This window comes from Passer domesticus, chromosome 2 (assembly GCF_036417665.1).
Source record: "Passer domesticus isolate bPasDom1 chromosome 2, bPasDom1.hap1, whole genome shotgun sequence".
Lineage (NCBI taxonomy): Eukaryota > Metazoa > Chordata > Aves > Passeriformes > Passeridae > Passer > Passer domesticus.
In genome coordinates this window covers 11,595,336-11,616,591 of record NC_087475.1, presented here as the reverse complement: position 1 = coordinate 11,616,591, position 21,256 = coordinate 11,595,336, and the positions used below count along the sequence as shown (strand labels likewise).

The 21,256-nt window shown below is 40.6% G+C and overlaps 1 protein-coding gene across 23 annotated transcripts in view; it reads right to left on the bottom strand.

The window, feature by feature from the left end:
- DMD (dystrophin) overlaps positions 1-21,256 on the bottom strand; it is a 1,145,450-nt gene that overhangs the window by 47,938 nt on the left and 1,076,256 nt on the right. For all 23 annotated transcript variants that reach the window (XM_064407380.1, XM_064407383.1, XM_064407377.1 and 20 more), the window contains 4 exons: positions 19,340-19,414; positions 11,546-11,747; positions 8,092-8,177; positions 5,346-5,503 (listed from right to left, as the gene is read on the bottom strand). In XM_064407380.1, the coding sequence (XP_064263450.1) occupies positions 5,346-5,503; positions 8,092-8,177; positions 11,546-11,747; positions 19,340-19,414 (521 nt within the window). The remainder of the gene's footprint in view (positions 1-5,345; positions 5,504-8,091; positions 8,178-11,545; positions 11,748-19,339; positions 19,415-21,256) is intronic.

Below are 21,256 nucleotides of genomic sequence, written 5' to 3'. Positions count from 1 at the left end.
TTAATTTTGCAGTCACTGTCAATTGCCAGCAGTCCCAATAGCTGCCTAGGCAGAGCTCCGGATGGCGGCTGTACAAAACCTGTGCTCAGAGAGATTAGGTGCATTAAAATGTATCAGAACTGGTTCTGAATTATATTACATGAAGATTTAAAGCCACGTGGAGAAAAGCTGGTCAGGGTCAGACAGTATAGGACATACAGTTCTCGACTGTCTCCTGAGCTGCTATTACAATTTTTTAAATAATCTCTAAATCCAGTAAGGCAGCAGCTGAAGATTTTACATACGGGAAAAAGGCTGAATTCATACAGTTCATATCTGAAGCAACAAGATCAAGCTGTAAAGAATATTAATGGTTCTTCTCTTGAACACATTTCTGTGCAACTCACAATTTTTATGGTAATAACAGAGTGAATCATAAAGGAAAATTCATTAAGGCATTTCCAGCTTACAAGTAACAATTTGTTATGGAGGACATTCAAATTCATTATGTTCCAGACATCTGTTTTTCAGTATTTATTTTGCAGAAACAATGGGGAAATAGGAAGTTGGGTGGTGCTAGCATCTTTATGCAACACTTGGGAGACGAGTTTTTTGTTCTTCCCTCTCTCTTCCTCTAGCTAGTAGCTGAAAAAATATCCTATGCTATATTAACTTTGTCTGTCCATAATGGGAAATATACAGTTGGGATTTTACATGAACAATGTGGTATGCTTTTAGACTGAATCAGATAATACAGCAGAAATTTCTGATAACATTTCTGATTAGCTATATTCTGCTTATGTGCAATGTAGGAAATTGACTGGAAATAAATTAACATTGTTAATTGAATGGTGTTTTTCACCCCGTGTGGAAAGCTTTACATTAGTAAATACTGTTTTGGACAAACAACACTGAGGGATGGGATTCTTATGACTTGTTAAAGTCTAAAAATGCAGAGCAGTCAGTAACAGCAACCCCGTCTCCCCAGTCAGACCTAACCCTGGTCACCCTTGTCTTCCCCTCCTACATTACACTTGATTGCATTGACAGTCAATGTTTTTAGTGTTGTGGCAAGGAATAATAAAATAAAATAACATGAATCCAGAAAAGAATTAGTGTAGTTTTACATCACCAACACTTGAACAGCATATTCCTGATCCCTACCCCTTAAACCATTTTATAATAGCTTTTGAAAGCAGTTCACTTGTAGGACTCTTCAAGACTGCCTCCAAAGTCAGGCACAGGTTCACAAAATCCTGCTGAAATAAAACCAGAATTGCTGTTTTATGACATTTACAGCACAGCAGCTTGAGGAAGGATTTGCTATTTCCCTTTGGCCAGCTCTCTGTTGTCAGAGCCAGAAGCAGAGAAATATCCTATGAATAGAAACAAGGGCTGCCTGAATCTGTTAAAAGAGGTTGAGTCCCTCAACAGTAACACTGCACTTGTAAATTATTTTCATATAGACTTCTATATATAACTACATATAGTTATTTGTACATAGTACTGGTATTTCCTAACTGCTCAAAAATAAAAGCAATAAATAATGCCTTGAGAAACAGCTGTCCAACCAATTCAAATCACAGCATTTATGGACAAAGTCACTTTCAGGGTCCTGGCCCAAGATTTGTAACACCCAAATGCCACCTAAAATGACTAACAGATCTATTTTGGATTTTATTTGCCTGAGTAAATACACCAGGTTTGGACACACTTCCATGGTTTTAGAAAGCAGGCTGATCTTGTCTTACCATTGACCAAGTACAAATCTAGTAATGAAGACTATACAATACAGAATATTAAAATACTTTGCTTCATCAAAGTGAAGCAAAACAAGGCTTAATATACATGTATGAGTTAACTGCACATATTTCACTGCTCCTTAGCTTCATCTGTGCTAGTTTTTAACGTGAAGTACTCTAATTCAAGTATATCCTTGAAAGAAAGCATCCTTAAAGCATTTTATAACCAAGAACCAACTGTCCAACATTTTACTGAGAAATGGTGAGGGACATTTTCATCTGAGCTGCACTCTGCTCTCTCATCACATTTCTTCAAAGTCTCAATGTCACAGTAACTCATCCAAGGCAGCAATGTGAATTCCTAGGTCCTGTTTACACTATATGAGGAAAGCATATTAATAATTTTCCACTGTGATTAAAACCATGTGTCCTTCACTCCATATCATTTCCCTATCCTGTTTACTTAAAAAAACGTACTCATCACAGTACTAAAAGGAAAGTCCTTTCACACTGCAGCAACACTGAATTCACTCAATTTTTCATGGATCTATAGATTGCTTTGATGCATTCTGAGCTTAAGCAGAACTATACAGTCTTCAAGTGGTCACTGGATTAAGCTCTTTGCTCTCTAAACTTAAAAGCATTTTTTCTTTAAAATATCAAGGCAGAGATTACACACCCCTGCCCCAAATAGGAAAGATGAGTCCAGTAATATCCTTCTCCTCCCAGGAACTTCTACCAGCACCTTCCTGCAAATGAAGACAGCTACAGAAAGCACAAGTCAGTGCTGGGGGAGGGAGAAGTAGCAGGAGAGCAGAGGTGTGCAGCAGGCAAAGCTGCTGCCAACAGCAGGGCTGGGCTCCTCCCTGCCCAAACCTCATTCCCAAGGACTAACCCTTCAAAAAGCAGGAGAGATTTCCCCAGTTATCTCTGGGAACAGTAAACATCTCCTTTTTTTTCTGCTGCTGTGCAGACAGACAAGGCCGTTGCCAGGGCACCTAACCTAAGGGAGCTGGGATAACCATTTCTGAGGCACACAATTGTTGTGACTCTGACATGACTGCAATTATATTGCTGGCTTATCATCACCAGAAAGGAAGAAAATGGAAGGAAAAAACCCCCAAAACTAAAGGAAAAGTATTCCTCAGTGTGGGCGTACAAAGAAAGACTTAAATTAGTTTGCATGCAGTAATGTAAACTATGAACCCCCCAAAATATTCTTCAAAAATGAATTATCTTGCTCCAGAACAGGAGGCTGCTGGGAGCAGCCTGGCTGTCCAGCTTTTCCAGCTTCCCTGTTTCCTGGGCTGCTCTGTGTTCCTCCCACCAACATTTCTGCGCTTGTCCCCCAGCCTGTGGATCCTGGTGCCCACCACCCTACACTGAAAGGATGTCTCAGTGCTCCCCTTCTCCCTTTCCCATGGGAAGTTGTTATGTCTTTCCCCATCTCCATTCCTAGCTGCTCCTTTCCTTCATGCCCCATTCTACCCACATGGTTTCCTTCATCACTATTATTCTTACTGCTGTTCTTAGTGTCATTCCCTAAAAGTCATCCTTATTTTCCACTCCCTAATTCCTTCTCCCTTGCCTTCATTAGGGCCTTCCCTATGTTTGGATTTCTGCTCCTATCCCGAGGACTCCATCCTTCCTATTCCTGTATCTCCCCTGCTCATCTCAGCCTCCCTTCCCCCTTCCTGTCCCTCCTAGAAGATCATCTGTTCTGCTGCAGCCCAGACTGGAAACCAACCTGCACTCTGAGAGTTAAAATCAAGCTTCATCTGGAGGAAAAGAGAGGATGACATTCCTCCTATTGCAGCTATGAAAAAAATCTATTTTTCAGTGCAGGTAAGAGAAGGGAACTTCAGGTTCTGATGCTCTGATTTCTGAGCATGCCAAAGGGTCGTGTCCAGCTGTGCTTGGGCTGTTCCTAGAAATGCCAGCAGCTGGATGTGGTACAACTTTCAGCCTGCTGGCATGTCTTCATTTATAATGATGATGTTGCTAACTCATTTTGTTCAAATAAACAGTTATCACAAAATCACAGAATTGCAGAATAAGCTGAGTTGGAAGGAACCCACAAGAATCACTGAGTCCAACTCCCAGACCTGCACAGGATTATCTCCACAAGTATTCCTACTTTAAAAAAAATTTGGGTTTGGTATGTTTCATCCCTGTGATTTTATATTGTTTATTCCTCGTGTAAACACACAGAATGGCAGCCCTCTTTGAAAAACATTATGGTTTTGCCAGATTCTGAGGTCACTTTCCTTATCAGTTTTCAATGGCGTTCTAAAGTGCTGTTGACATTCCCTTGGGAAAATGACAGAATCCGGTGAGTCCTAATTCCTGAGGAAGGTCACTTGTACACAATTTTTACCATGGATTTTCTGCTTAATCATTTTGTGTTGGTGTCACTTGAAAGCCCAACATGGAAGTCAAGGCTTGAAAGCACCAGCAGGGTCTAACACAGCTATCAACATTTATGAGTTTGTGAGCACAGTTTATGAGCATGGGTTATTCACCCAACACATAGCCCTGTAAAACACCCATTCTGAAATGGCATCAAATACCAATTAGAATTATAAAAGGTTATGACATGAATAACAGAAACAGTAAAATGTAAATCCTGTAGAATTAATCTGTTAAAAGAAATGTCAAAAATACAGAAAGTAAATGTCCCATCAGAACTGAAGTTTGTGGTGATTTTAGAATTGGATTCTTTTCGAAGTCATTGTGTGTATGCAGTCTACTTCCATGCATTAATATTCATTGAAAACACTTGCTGTGTTTTGCTTACTACAGAACTGAAACTACTACATAATGAAACTTGAGCAGCAGGCAAAAAAGCAAACAACTCCCCCCTTCCCCGAGCAAACAAAAAAATCCCTCAGGGACATTGAGGAGATGGGAAAAGAGCTTTCTTCCATTGTAATGTAGAAGATGCATTTAGAGTTAATCACAGACCATACATTACCTCCCCTCCTCTACCTTTTCACTAAGCAGCTGTCTTCATCTTGTGCATTCTGCTGGTAGTTATGATAAGGATGAATAATTCCCTTAACTCTCTTCCTCCCCAGATTAAATAATTTACAAGTTTGAAAAAGAGCCTCCAGTTTGCTGTGTATTCCTCAACAGACAGGACAAGAATTCTTTCAGTACTCTTTAAAAGAAAACTGGTATTATCCCTTCAAGGAGTGGAAGGAGCTCATCGAGCACTCCCCGCCCCTAGACAGCACTGCAGGCAGTCGCCTATCGCTCCCCTGGGCACCTGGCTGTCACTGGTATGTACATGCCCAAAATTCAGATAAACCACTGCCGTTCTGCTACATAGCAGCAATAAACAGTCATCTACTGCTGGGCAATAGAAAACTGTAAAACCAGGAGCTGCTGCAACTAAGATTTACACTGTTTGCAGGGTTCAGTTTCAACAGAAACCCCAGTAACAATTATCTGCTGTCTGAGCTAATTCAAATACACCTTGTCAAAGGCCACTACCATCAGTGGTAGTGCCAACCCATAGTACACTAATCCTCATCCCAGATTTTCAACCCTCCTCAGAAGTACAGGTGAGCTCAAGACAAAATACCAGTCAGAAAATTCAGAGCCAGCAAAACATGAACTTACAAACTGGAAGCAGCTCCTGACGCTCGGCTCGATGTTGCTGCCGCCGAAGGAGGCCACCTCCCCCAGCTGCCGGGGGATCTGGATGGAGTCGTGCAGCAGCAGCCCCAGCCGGCGCTGGTCACAGAAGCCAGTGGAACTTGCCACTTGTTTGAACAGGTCTGGAGGAAGGAGAAGGACACCAGAGGTCAAGCATCACCGCCAGGATGTGGCAAGCAGCCCAGATCTGCGTCCTTTCCAAGGCTCGCAGGTGCGGTCAACAGCCTTGGAGGACACGAAATCAAATATGACTTCCATCTGGCTGATCTGTTCCCATACACACTGGGGTTTTTCTGTGAAATGTGAGTCTTGTGGTAATTTTTAATAGTGTTACTGGCTTGTGCCTGGGGAGAAAGGCCATTCTAACACACACCTGTGCCATTACTGGTAATAGAAGCAGAGACTTGATAACACAGCTAACTAAACAGCAGGATCTTCAAGCCACAATACTGATGTCTAAAAAATAATGTTTAAGAGTAAAATAATTTCATACAACATAGAGCACCTTTTCAAGTCTTAGCAATCAACATACAACTCAGAGAATCCGTTTCTCTTCCAGATGAGTTAAAATAATAACCAAGAGTCCCCTAACTTTGATATATTATAATCTTTTAATTCAAGAGAATTTCTTGAAAAGAAAAAAGAAAAATTATAATATTGCAGAACTTGCCATCCGTCAGAAATTTTAATATCATATTAATTTTTCGCTTCTGAAATGAAATGTCACTTGATTTTCTCTTATTGCATCATTCTAGAAAAGAATCCTTACGGGGCAGAATTGTTATCCCTTCATAAGCTCAATTTAATTTGATGGAAATTAATTATACTATGTATATATTGAGGAGGTTATAGAATTAATAATAAAAAAAAAAGAAACAAGTTATCATTAAATAAAATATTTATCTGGCAACATCTCTTTTGATAATATATTACCTGAATAAATTCTCCTTACTTTTCAACAGTTGAAAAAAAAAAAGAGAGAGAGCAAAATAAGGCTACAATAAAATAATGCTCTTTTTTTTGGAGTCACTTTAATATTTTACCCAACACCAGGGATACAATTATAAAGGTCCTTCAGCACTGCTCAAGATAACTTTCCTAGCACTGCTTAGACACCTGTTTTCTTCCAAGGGAATAAAGGAACAGATAGAGAAAGGATTATTTTTTAATTACATGAATTTCACTCTTGCAAAGTCTAGTTTTATAATGAATAATTCTGGGATGAATGCTTCCATCACCTCTGCAAGACTTAAGAATTGTGTTCTAGCAAAACCAACTCTGCTGCACAAATGAGACAAAAAATTGTAAGGGGTGCAAGTCATTGCATACTTGCAGCAATACTAAAGGCAACTGCACTACATCTTCAGCATGTGGCAAAGCCACACCACAGCATGACAGACACAATTCCTTCCTCTCCCACAGCTATTCAGCTTTCAATTTCCCTGTCATTAAAACATTAAATGTCCTTTGCAAGGTTATAGGACACTTAATAGGTTATGCATTACTGTGCACACACACTGCAGGAGAATCTAAAATATGAATAAAAGTTTACCTTTAGAATTTTGATAATCTTGGATGAAATATCATTTTGAAAAATATCTGTACTAATTTTCTTAAAAGATATTCTGAATACTTTTTCTTAACACCCACATAAAACACCTAGAAATTTAAACTGTGACATTCATTGTGATTGCCCTAAAATCTGATCCAATTATACAATGTTATGCACAGACCCCGCTGTTGGTACTCTGTTTTCTCTTTAGAGTTCTTCAGCTTGCATTAGTAGAGAGTAAAATGATAATAATTGATGAAGAACTTCTATGGTAATGGGTCAACCAATCCAGGTTGGATTTTGAGTGGTATTTTTAAGTGCTTGAATGAGAAATACCAGTTAATTCAACAAGAAAGTTACTTTTCAGAACTACATTTATCATTAGTTCTTTTCTGGATCCTAGTCTCATTAGTGAACTGACTTATTAGTCATGTAAAACTAAGACTGCAAGTGTAATTTTTTCAAGTATTTCCTCTCTTAAAATACGCAAAATTTGCCCACCTTTAGTATTTATTTATTTACTAAAATGCATTTATTTAAAGGTAGCAACTATATTTAAACACAATGTACATATTAAGACTGACCACAATGTTGGAATCATTTTAAAATGTTAACATATTTGAAAATAGTGTAATGCAAGTGTCCTGTAGACATGCATTTTTGTGTGTAAAGATGGTTGAAGCAGTCATCTCCAAAGGGGTTCTTGTGCTTCAGGGAGTGTTCAAGACAATCTACAGAAATACTTTTTGTACACATAATAAATTCAATTGAAAGTTTCAAAATAGTGTTTATTTAATCTTTATCACATCTCTCTCAAATTTCTTCTTTTGGTATGCTTTATAACGTAGACAATATATTAGTACAGCAGTACATGTACATAATTTATAAACAGATTTACATCCACTGGATGTGCATGGCCAAAATTTTTTCTGCTGGGAGAGGTGTGATCAAAAATGTTTGGGAACTGCAGTGCTAAATTACCTAAAACTACAGGGATGAAATAACTTAAAAGTACAAGGTGAAACAACACACTTTGCATCTTCAATATCTAAAATAATGTTTCTGTATGCTATTTAAATGTTTATTCAATAAAAAACCAGGAGGAATAAAACAGGAACACAAACATAAGGTAAACCCAAAATAATTACACTGACTTACATCTGTATTTATCTTCCAGGTGTGCTTTACAAAGGGACACGACACCGGTTTTGAAAGATAAGACACGGATCCTTCCTGTTCGACCCCTAATGGAAAAGAAACATTGGCTGATAATAAAATTCATTTGTGTCATAATTTATTTACTGTAACCAAGTTCACTGCAGTACTGTAGACTTCATAAATTAGATCTCACAGACAACACTCAAGCTGGATGGTTATTAGTGAAGCTAGAAAAGTAAAACATTGCTGTGGCTTCACAGGCATAGCTGAACTGCAGTGTGCTGTTGCAGCAATTCTACCTGAAATGGTCTCCATTAGAAATAACTACTCATATTCTTTTTTATAAAAAGAGTGAGTAAAGGCTCTTTACACTATGCTTCCTTGAACAGGCTTCTCTATGAACTGCTGCTGAGTGATCCTCAGAGGAGATGAGGTCCCTGACAGAACAGCAAACTAGCTCTTTTCCCAAAGACAATATAGCTTTACTTCCACCAGAAATCCAAGGCAGCAGTCGTTTTTAGAAAGTCTTCACTTACAGTCTGTCAGCCATGCCCTGACTTGCCTGAAAAGGCAACAGGAAGGCAAGCACGAGAAAGCAGCCTCTGCCAGAAGTGTGCAGTGACAGAGACACTTGTAATATGTTCAGGTGAAAGATAAAGCCTGCCTAGAAATCACGGCAAGGCAGGCAGGCTGTACAGTTATGCCATTAACACCTTGGTGTGCTCTCTCAGCTCTTTCTGGCAGAGCTCAAACCTCTCCTGTGCGGTGCCAAGGGGCTGGGACACACCAACCAGCCCCTGCTGCCTGTCAGTCTCCTCCTCATGCTCACTCCTGCCTTGTAACGTGCCCACGCTACTACTTCTGCTTTCCAGTGTGACAGCAAGAACAACATCCTCCTCTGAGCTGCAGGCGATGCAGTGACAAACCTTCACATCTTCTCTCAGTCATCTGCTTTAACTCAATTTACTTCCAGTTGCTGGCTTCCCCCCAGACTTTTGTTTCTGATAGCATTTCAAATATGTAACATCTATTGCAAACGAAGACATACACAAAACAGGAGGCTAATGCCTAAACCAAACACTTTTGAAGCAGAGACTTATCAGCAGTTTTGAAGCGTCACCAGTAACGCCCCACTGGGAATAAGATAAATCATGCAGAGGCAGGCCATGGTCATACATCAGGCTGCACCACAGCTAAAGATGCATGTGGTCTTTTTAATCCTATGAAAGAGCTGAGGAGCCAGCAGTGCTCATTTACCCACACATCTCCCCTGCAAACCCTGTAAAAGGTACAGACAGAAACCTGTGGACAAAGCCAAATTTAGAATTTTCAGCTTTTTATTAAAGAATCTTGCATTTTTCACTATGAATAAGAAGAAACATTTGTAGTTTACCTATGCTTTCCACACTCTGGTCCTCTCACTCCTCTCCCTCAAATCTTTTCCAAATTAATTATCATCTGTGCCCTGAGAAACTCCTCCTGATGAATACCAGACTCATGCAAATTATACAAGAGAAGAATATAGAATAATGATTGCTCTGCAAGGCAATTAAATTGAAACTTGTACGAATCATGAGTTGTTCAGTTCACTCTCCTCTCCTCCCAAGTCAAACCAATAATTTAGCAAGCTACTGCAAATGAGCATGAGTGACTGATCAATTAAAACAAATCCGAAATGTGCTGGATTTGCAGAGCTGTACCCATAATTAGATCAGTCATTGACTGTGAATTTGATTAATATCTTTACAAATGACAGTTTTCAATTATAAGAAAAGTAAAGATGCAGTACATTTAATTAAACGTCTCTGGTAGCGCTGTGCACTTTGGTTGATCTCTGCCTATTAAGTTTACAATGAAAACTAAACACATGTAACCCCAAGGTCACCTCTCTTACCAGTGTAATTTAAACTTGAATTTGGGTAAAATAGCTACAAGCTTTCCTCACACATAAAACACCTCTGTGTTCCATTGTGCCCTGCAATATGCAGCTCCTCAGCATACCTAAGGATTGCCTGGAGGCAGATAATTATAATTTCTAATGTTGTACTTGCAGCACAGTGAAAAGATAAAGAAAGCTAGACTGGACATGTCTACTGCACATGCCACATCCAAACTGGACAGTTCAGCTTAGGAGCAGCCTGTGGAATGACCTTTAGTTCCCTCTCTGGCTCTTATGTGACTGATACAGATTAATATCCCTAACACATGTTTTGTTTTCACTAACTGGGAGTCTTCATGTATATGTTATTTATGGTTCATGGTAACTAAGAAGTGGATCACTGTTCTGTGAAAGCCAAAGCAGATTAAACAAATAAAACCTGCCTCTTGAATGAATACAGCCCCATTCCCTAGTACTGGTAAACTAAAAGAAATATAATGTAATCTGGGTAATCCACAGGATACTGCAGCTGCTGCAGGGGATTTCACAAAAAACTGACTTATTGGAGGTGATCCTTCAGGAAGACATGATCTGTACAGATTTATACTTTTTTTTTGCAGGTGATCACTGAAGCTTCATTGCTGTGACAAAGGGTGGATGGAAGAACAATGTTATGACCCTATAACAACAGTATGGTTCAAAATGTCACAGGAAATACAGTAATTGTCCCATGACCTTCCAATTCTACAGGTAAATGCTTATTCTGCCACAGAAACAAGCATGTCTGGCTGGAAGTGGCTGAAAAAAATCTTAAAAACACACAACTGACTTTTTGAAAATTAAATTCACCAAATACAAATATAATGGCTTATTCTAAAATGAGCTTACAAACATGTGCTGGAATTTGCCTATGCATCATGAGCAGTATCACTAACCCACTTAAAAGGAATACCCATAGATCTTCTTCAGGTATAATTAGTCTGTTGTGCTTATACTGATGGGTACACTTTTTAAAATAAAATTTCGAATGAAATGTTTCTCAAGTCTTCTTACAGCTACGGGTTGTAAGCACATTAGACAAGAAATGACCCTCTTCCATTTTTGAAAAAGAATGACAGATTGAAAGCTATAGAAAATTGACAAATTTGAAAAGGTTTAACATCCAGAGGTACAGACAGGCAAAAGTTTATACGGTGTTCATTTTGTTGCTTCTTGATTATTCTCTTGAATTTCTTTAGCAAAATAAATTAAAATGCCATGACCTACTGTGGACAGACATGCAGTCACAGAATTGGTCTGAATACAAAAATCTGCTTAAAAAGTTGTTTTCTAGCTCCCTCATTACCTATCTTAGTAAATCTAGGATTGTAAGCCTAACCAAGGGCTGTATTGATTCAGCTAAATGCAGCCATTAAACCATTAGGTTTATTAAACTTTCACTTCAACTACCCTTTTTTTCAGCTCCAAACCACCCATGCTATAGTGGGGCAAACAGCTTAATACAGCCTCTCCCTCCCCTTGGGCTACTGGGAAAGCTTCTGGAGCTTTCCCATGTCCTGAGCCCCCCATACATACGTGTCATAGACATTCAGAAGCCAGTTGAGGCACATGTCCACGCAGAGGGGGACGTTGACCAGGTTATTGTGCTCTTGCTCCAGTCGATCGTAAATGGTGGTCAGGCAGTTAATGATCTGCAGAATGTCCATTGGCTGGTCGTTCTGTTTGAGGTTGTGCTGGTCCAAGGCATCACAGGCAGCAGACAGACTCAGGAGATCCACTGTTGAAATAAAAAAAAATACACAACTATAAAGACTGAAGAGAAACAGTGGTTGCACTACCCACATCCAAAAAGTAAATAGAGAACTGTACTTGGCTTATGTGCCTGGCCAGAGGATGTAAAATGTCCTTTGAAAGTCACATGCAAGACTGGTTTCAGGACTCCTACAGATGCAATGTTATTTAGCTGTGGCCTTAGAGACCAGTGTGTATCTGTTTCGTTTTTAGCTGTAAAGTACTTATTATGCTCTTGAGTCCTATGGAAATATTACACAAATTGCTGTGCAAGTTAGAACTATGTATTTCATGCTTTATGTTCCTACAGATAGACAGGCTAATATTTGATTAATGCACCCACCAAATGTGCTCTCATTATAGCACAGGTCATCAGCTTTCCTGAGATGCATTGCCCATTTCTTAGAGAAGTCAAGCAATCTTAACCAAACCAAACTCCCCAAGGAATGTGCAAAAAAAATCAGAGCTGAACTATGTAACGTCTCTGTTACTTTTTCTCTAGTGAGGACAGTGAAGAGAAGGTTCTGGAAACACTAAATGTCCTGTTTCAAAATTTATTAATTAAATGAATCCATTTTTAATTCTGAATAGCATTTATAATTATAAATACCTCTATGGCATTACAGAGTAAGACATGTTTAAACTTATTAGTCAAGATGCAACAGAGATTTTTTGTCACAGACATTAAAAAAATTGATTTTTATTCAAATTTATATCAGTTGAATTTTGAAATGCAGATATCCAGGGCAAAACTGAACTTCCCTTTCTCAGCTGTTAACCTCTACAAACTAACATCACCAAGCAGCATCACACTTAGGGCACACAAAATTATGGGATGTTGGTTTACAAAAGTGAGGCAGCAATAATAACAAAGGAAATCAGAAAGATGAGATGCTTGATGATGATCTTCTGGCTGCCACAGGAAACCACTTCATAACTCCTTGCAGTGCATTTCCAGGGTGTGAGCAATGGGGATGCTGAAGCCCAGATGCTGTTAATCCTGCTCATACCATGAGCAGTCACACAGTGCAGCACGATGTAGTATGACCCAAGGTAGTAGCATCTGGTCCAAAAATGAACTGCCCAAAATCATCCAGGAAATTCTTCCAAAACTGGAAAATGAACTGACTCAACTGCAAGACCAGTTTTTCTCTCAATGGAATAAAAAAAAATGTGCTTTCTTGAGTTCTGGTAAGCAGCATCTCTTCATAATGCCAAAAAACCCTACATAATGAGCAGAGGCTAAATGCAGAACATCATATAGGAATTTTTTTAAAACTTGATTCTGTTTAAGGTCCCATTTGGCAAATTCACACTTGAGTATCCTATTTTACCCTGGATGAAACTGTCTCTTTGATGTCCTAGTGGGAGATGAGAAATACTTTAGCTGCCCACAGGGCTGGTTTGCAATGCTGTTTGGACAGTACACTGGGATTTTGTAATTGCCAAAAGAATTTCAAGAGTATACATTTCATTGGAAATCAATAGGGACTTGCTTCTGCTACTAAATCCCTTAAGCACTTCTGAAAATTTCGTCCTCTGGGCCTAACATACCTAGTGCTAGAGTGAATAGGGAAACCTTGGAATGCTATCCCTATTATTACACCAAGAAATTTAGCTTTGACTCCATGATTTTGTGCAGAGTTTTATTGGAGTTTTAGCTTTTTTCACATTAGCATATAGACATTTACTAAAATAAAGTATTTTGGAATATTATGTTTAAGCTAATACCATAAAAAATACAGCTATGCTAAAGTCAGTGTTATATCCTGCAAAAGATCTGTTCCTGAGCATCTCAGAAAAATGTTTTTCTTCTAAGAATTCATTAGTCAAATTGAAAATAGAGCACAGCCCTCACAACACCTTAACTGAGCTTTAGGCTGAACTCTCAGTTCCTTTGAGACTACGAATCAACGGTAATTAAATGAAGCCCTCAGGCGTCTGAGTGGCAGCATAATTATATATGCAGCTACTGCTAAACATGGGTCATTCCACTTTGTGAAAGCTCTTCCCGTTAATAAACAGCATATTCTGAAAAGCCTTTCAGCCCACTCTTCATCAACCTCCTGTCCTATCCCGAAGTTTGTAACACACAATTATCTCCTAACAAGCAAAAAGCGTTTGCCAACACGTTCTGCTTTAGGGAATCTCTTTTTCTGGGAAAAAGGAAGGCTCTGGTCTTCATCACATTGAGATCCTCCTCCACCTTTCCCACCAAGACTTAAGAAATATCTGTGTGAGGTCCTCTCCCAGAACACAGAACTGCATATTTATTTCTTAAAAGCAGATATGGAGGTCTTGTGAATGACCAACCTGCACAAGACAAGCTCCACAGTGAGATATGTATTGAAGAGCTGAGTATTTGGCACCATGCAGTGATTTGAAAAGCTTTACTTGCAATAAACCATACCATTTTATGCTTTGCAGGTCTTGTGGGCTCTCTGCCACTCTTTTACACTTTTCTATTTAAAATTCCAAAACTGACTCCAAAATCTATGTGAGCAGTGGCTTCTAGCTTACTTTGAAGTCTAAGTCACTTATATAAATATTCTTTGGCCTCAAAGGCAACAGAGATAAGGTTAGGATGTTTTTAGCTAGACACTGCCAGATTGCAGGAAAAGTATAAAAGACAACATAGAATAAGTAACCAGTTGAAGGACAGAAGTGACAATTAACAGGCAGGAGAAAGTGCACTCTAGAGGTCACAAACTGAACTTAGGGAAAACTCAACATATGGCTGGTAATAAAAAGTATAAACGGTCCTCCCAGAATGCAAGATCATCTTCTCTGTAACCTGCTGCAAAAAAGATCCCTAGCAGAAGTTCTTGAATATTTTATTTTGCTGCATTTCCAATAAAAGTTTGTGAATACATCTCATTTTATTGGTATCACGATATCCTATGTGGTTTGCACTTGAAGATCAGATCTTTAAAAGTAACAAAACTAGAAAGTCATCATGCTTTGATGTGATTATCAAAGAAATCCATAAATTTTAAAAAATTTTGTGCAATAGTTACACCTGGCATGCTCACAACAATTTTGAAGGCTGAAATGATAAAGCCACACACTAAATAACACAACACATAAGCATTTATTTGTTAAGGATTTCTATTTTCCACATTCTTCTTTAAGTTTAATATCCTAGTGTCTTAATATTCATTGGGCTGACTTATGAACTGAAAAGAACTAATGTTTAAGTACAGCTCCCTTTTTAAAGTGTTTCTGTTCTTGACTGAGAATAGGCTGTACCTTTACTTCTGCAGGCCTTCTATAAAGCACACATTTTTAGAGTACTCCTTAGCAGACAAAAATGCTGCTCTCTTTGAAGTTTTCAGAAAAGAAGATCTATAAATATATATAGGCATATATGGATATATATATATATAAAAAAATATAAAAATTCCTGCAATTTTAAAACAGAAATGAAAAGTAAGAGCTGAAAGCAGCACCTACTGCAAGTGGGATTTTGGCTTTGCGTAGGAGCCCTGAAACCCAGCACTGTGCTCTAATTCTACTATTGCCAAATGCAGAAAAATAATTTTGTAATGAGTTGAGGTTTAAAAAAAAACCTAATTGAACTGAGTTCACAAGCGACACTGAAATGATAGAATACACAAATACAATGATGGTGTCTCCAGGCAAAAATATTTGTAAGAACAAAGCCTGCTAACCAAATTCCTTAAATACTTCTCCTTAGATACAAGTATGAAGAATGTGCTAGAGTAATCAGTGTAAACGCCACTGCATGTCTCTGAGAGCATCAATTCTCTGAAAATTTACCTAAATGTAACCTCAAGACTTCAGCTTACTCAGCTGGACAGGGGATGGAAAATACACAGAAAAGCTCATGGGTCGAAATAACGACAGGGAGCGATCACCCACGTGTTACTGTCACAGGCAAAACAGACCCAACTTGGGAGAATTAAGAATTCATCACCAATCAAATCAGAGAAGGATAATGAGTAATAAATCTGAAATCTTAAAACACATCCCCCAACTCCTCCCTTCTTCCCAGGGTCAACTTCACTCCCAAATTCTCTACCTCCTCCCCTGCAGCAGCAGCAGGGGAATGGGGGCTGCAGTCAATTCATCACATGTTGTTTCTGCTGCTGCTTTCTCCTCAGTGGGAGGATTCCTCACACTCTTCCCCCGCTCCACTGTGCAGTCTCCCACGGGAGACAGTCCTCTACAAACTGCTCCAACGCAAGCTTTTCCCACTGGCTGGCTGCAGTTCTTCACAAACTGCTCCTGAGTGGATCCCTCCCACAGGATTCAGTCCTTGGGGAACAGACAGTGCTGCCAGCAAACCTGCTCCAGTGTGGGCTCCTCACCAACAATTCACAATTCCTGCCATGATCCTGCTGCAGCATGGGTTTCACCTTGGTCACAGCCTCTTTCAGGCACCCACCTGCTCTGGCATGGGGTTCTCCACAGGCTGCAGGTGGGTATTTGCTCCACTGGGGAGCTCTACAGGCAGCAGGGGCACACCATGGTCTTTGCCATATGCTGCAGCGGAATCCCAGCTCTGGCACTTGAAGCATCTCCTCCCCCTCCTTCCGCACTGACCTTGGCGTCTGCAGAGTTGTTTCTCGCACGGATTTCCCCTCCTCTTTCCCAGCCGCTGCTGTGCAGCAGATTGTCTCCCACACCCTTCTCAACTACATTATCCCACAGGCACTGTCACTGCCAGTGACGGGCTTGGCCGTGGCCAGCAGCAGGTCTGTTTTGGAGGTGGCTGGCATTGGCTCTGCCAGACATGGGGTAAATTTCTAGCAGATTCTTAGAGAAACCACCCCCAGACACAACGCGCTACCACAATCTGGCCACACAAACCCAATGCAAAAGTCCAAGACGAATCCAGAATTATTTAATTGTAGGAATCAGTTATTGAAGAACACCTGCAGGACCACAGAGTCACAGCCAGCACAGGTTTGTGAGGGGAAAGTCCTGTTTAAAAAATTTAATTTCCTTTTCACAGAATCACACAGAATCACAAAATAGGTTGGAAGAGACCTTCAAGATCGAGTCCAACCCATGCCCTAACACCTCAACTAAACCATGGCAGTGAGTGCCACATCCAGTCTTTTTTTAAACTCATCCAGGGATGATGACTCCACCACCTCCTCAAGCAGAAGTACTTTACGACACAGTAACCCAGATAATTAACCAAAGGAAGCCAGTTCATTCATGTTTTTGGATTTCAGTAAAATTTTCAATACTGTTTCTCACAGGATCTTTCCAGACCAAATGTCCAGCCCCCAGGTGGAAAAACACCCCATGTGATGGATGAGCAGCTGACTCACAGATGGGGCACAAAGGGTCACAGTGAAGGGGGGGACATCAAAGTGGTGAGCTGTCACTAAGGGGACTCCACAGGGCTCCATCCTCAGCCCTGTGCTCTTCCAACATCTTCATAAAGGACCTGAACACAGGACTGGAAGGGATGCTGAGCAAGTTTGCAGGTGATACAAAACTGAGAGGAGCTGTTGTCTCCCTCAAAGTCAAGGAGGCTCTGCAGAGAGACCTCACCAAATAGAGGCCTGGGCAGTCACCAACCATGTGAAATTCAATAAGGAAAATACTGGATTCTGCACGTGGCATGGGGCAGCCCTGGATGTACAGACAGACTGGGGAATGAGAGGCTGGAAAGCAGCACCAGGAAAAGCAGCCTGGAGGTCCTGGTTGATGGGAAGTTGGATGTGAGCCAGCAGTGCCCTGGCAGCCAGGAGAGACATCCCTGTCCTGGAGGCATCAGGGACAGCATCACCAGCTGGGCAAGTGAGGGGATTGTCCTGCTCTGCTCTGCCCTGGGGCGGCCTCACCTCGAGTGCTGGGGGCAGCTTTGGGTGCCACAATACAGAAAAGACATTAAGGTGTTAAAGAACATCCAAAGGAGGGCAATGAGGATGGTGAAGCTCTGTGAAAAGGGACTGAAGTCACTGGGATCAGCCTGGAGGAGACTGAGGGGAGACCTCACTGCAGTTACAACTTCCTCATCAGGGGAAGACAAAGGGCAGGCACTGATATCCTCTCTGTGACCAGCGACAGGACACAAGGGAATGGTCTGAAGCTGTGCTGGGGGAGGTTTAGTCTGGATATTGGAAAAAAGTTCTACACCCAGAGGGTGGCTGGGCACTGGAACAGGCTCCCCAGGGGAAGTGGTCACAGTGCCGAGCCTGTCAGAGCTCAAGAAGCATCCAGACAGTGCTCTCAGGCACGTGGTGTGATGCTTGGGGCATCCTGCCAGGAGTTGGAGCATACTTGTGAGCTTCCTCCAACTCAGAATATTGTATGATTCTAATACAGATAAAATGAGATGCAAAGTTTTGCACTTTCAGTCATAAAAACCTGTTACAAGTTATACTTATGCACTGCCAGCTAGTTAATTCCAAAAATTCTGTTTCCTTCCGTGCTGCACTGATTATGAATACTTCTCAGTGCATATCACTCCAGTTTCTTTATACCATATTTCCACAATGAGTGTGTCAGAAGTGCTGTACCATGGAAATATGTTTATATTTCTAATCATCCTAATTCCTTCTTTGTCACTGCATTCATACTGAAATCTGTCATTATGTTACAAGACTTCTCACTTATTGTTTATTTTTTCCCTTTTTTTCCCTATTTTTTATACATTCAGACATTAAGTCTGCACACTTTAGCGGAATTCACCCATGCTTATAAGCCTAAAAGTAAACATGCTCAAAAATACCGAGGTTTGACACTGTTCCAGAAAGCATGTGAGCACAAATCCAACTTGAGATAAATCAACAGTTGAGACATTTGCAACTGTGTCAGAAATTTAACCCTGTAATTAAGTGCCAAACAGTGAATGTTAATATATTTTAATAATCCTCCCAATTGGACTGCCTAATAAACTGCTTGCTTTGGCAACTGACTGGCCATCAAGAAAACTCTCAGCGAATTATTTAGCTATCAGGTTACAATAAGCTGAAAAGGAAATGTAATTCTAGTGAAAAGTAGAATAACATACAGCAGTTGGGAGAATTAAAATGTTCGAACATGCACATCACTAATGTAACAGCTGATGAGAGACTTTTCAACACAACTGAAAGCTGGGGAAAAAATGAAGCTAAATGTTTATTGAGATGATCTCATTTAAAGGCAATAATCCCTCAGGGTTCAAGATTCAACTTAACAAACCATCAGCAGCTCCAGCTCTGAAGCGATTATTTCACCCGAGCTCTCACTGTTCCCAACACACCACAACTGTGCTCCTCGGCTGCAAAGCTGTGGCTGACACAGGACATGGCACAGTGACATGGCACAGTGAAAACACCTGGCTAAAGCATGTAAAGATAAGAAATATGTACAGGATGTTCAGTTTTATTTCCGAACTGCTGCTCTGCCGTACACACATCTGCAGATCACCCAGCACTCTGGTTTTGTAATGATCGTGCAAACCGGCGGCAGCAGGAGGCCCTTCAGGTGAGAGGTCTCCATGTAGAGCTGGGGGTACGTGTGGGAGTGTTTTTCTGTGTCTGAAATCTGTGAATAAACTTGTGTGTCGGTGCTGGAGCCTTCCTGGCAGAGGGTGAGGCACAGGCAGGTACTTACAGCAGAGAGCCTTCTGCAGCCTGCGGAGTTTCATGGCAGTCCTGTACGCCGAGAACCTGACGTTGTTCAGGTCAGCTGTAGGGAGGCAATATCAGAATAAATGATCAGCTTTACACACTAGAAATAAACCAGACTCATGAATACGTTGTTATGTTGAACTACAAGACTATACCTGTTGGTTAAAAGAGCAGAGGTGGAAAAAAAATTTGTTAGAAATTTCACTGAGTTAAAGACCTCAAATCTTGGCAATCCACCATTCAAAAAAACCCCACTAAGTCCTAAAGTGTTACTTCCTTTTGTTCAAAGGTACTGAACTAAAGAGCACTTGAAAGGACAACATCAGTGACTGCAGCAGTGTCTGAAAATACTGCAGAGCTTTTCACACCGAAGGCACTGTGAGGGAGATAAGCCCCTGAAACTCTTCCTTGCTCACCTTATGCACCAGCCAGGCTGTGTGCAGGCAGCCCCATGGGAAAACCTATGCCCAGGAAAAAACAACTGACTCTCAGCTACTGCTAAAACAAGAAAACTCATTAAAAATATCCAATTAAACTTCTGTGCTTTCCACCTAAGCAGACCCCAGCCATGCCCAGAGATGTAGAGCCTTTCTGGAGAGAAGCCAGCTCACCCAGCCAGGTGAGTTTCCAGGTCCCCACCTGCAAAATGGCAGGCAGCCAGTGGCTCTGGCAGCGTGACAGGGAATGGCACACAGGTGGGGAGACACTGTCTGGTTCAACTTTTGCAAAGCTGTCCTCATACGTTTAACAAAATAAGGACATCAGCACAAGTCCCCACTGAATACTTTAACCATGGCTTGCAAAACCTCCTGGCCACTGTGGGGACAAAGACACACCAGACCAGAGCACAGAAGCTGGTCCCAAGGGGCACTGCCAGCAGCTGCACTGGGAACTGAGGAGTGGCAGGGGACACACTTGTAAATACAGGGCAGCCACCCACCACTGAACAAAGAGATGCACGCTCTTGGCTCTGCCACCTACCCAACTAATTCCCGGGCACATACACTCCTGTGCAGCCTAAGGATCATTCCCAAGACATTGCTTGGCATATTGTAACTTAAGGGTTTTCCAGAACAGAAATACACTGCTTGTGCCAGCCAGTTTCAGCATCTGACAACACTGCTGAATGCATTTAATTTACTGATGAAACCCATGGAGCCTAAGGAATTACTGATGGGAAAGTGTTTAGAAAATGTAAACTACAACGTAAATATAAAAAGAACATTAGAGGAAAAATGTAGTGGCTCAAAATAAAGGTCCCTTTAGCTCAATAAGCTTCCTCTAACCTGACAGACTCTTAGAGAAAGAATATGATGAAAAACAGGGAAAGACAAAACATTTCCTTGCTGGCATACAAGCTAAGGTGCTGTAAAGCTGTTTGAAATGTGGTAGCTTGGGTATAACTATCCCAACATAATTTATAATGCTGTACAGGTATAGGTAGCAGAGGGAATATAGTCTCAATTACATTAATTTTAATTAAGCTGTTCTGAATGAATAATATGAGGTATGATAATTCAGTAGTTTTGAATACCTTAATAAAAGCTGTGGAACATTTCTGAAACATGTCTTAGAGCAGAAAGGAAGTTTCAGATTTGTATATAATTTATTTTTCTTTGCACAGCTGCATACACCTTTTTAATGGGCACTTCTGTGTATTGCTCCTGCCAGCTCTGTCTCTCACCATCATCCTGACAGGTCCTTTATGTGGTGTAGAATACAGTGAGTTAAATAGAGACTTAATTTGTCTTAAATGGAAATTAATAAAGCAGTCTCTCATAAACACACCATGAATTCAATTACATTTTGTACCCTTGCTGCAAATCTGTATTTGTAATCTGTAAAAGAATATTATGGCTAGCATTTGACAAAATGAAGAAGCCTTTCTTAAATTCTCCCT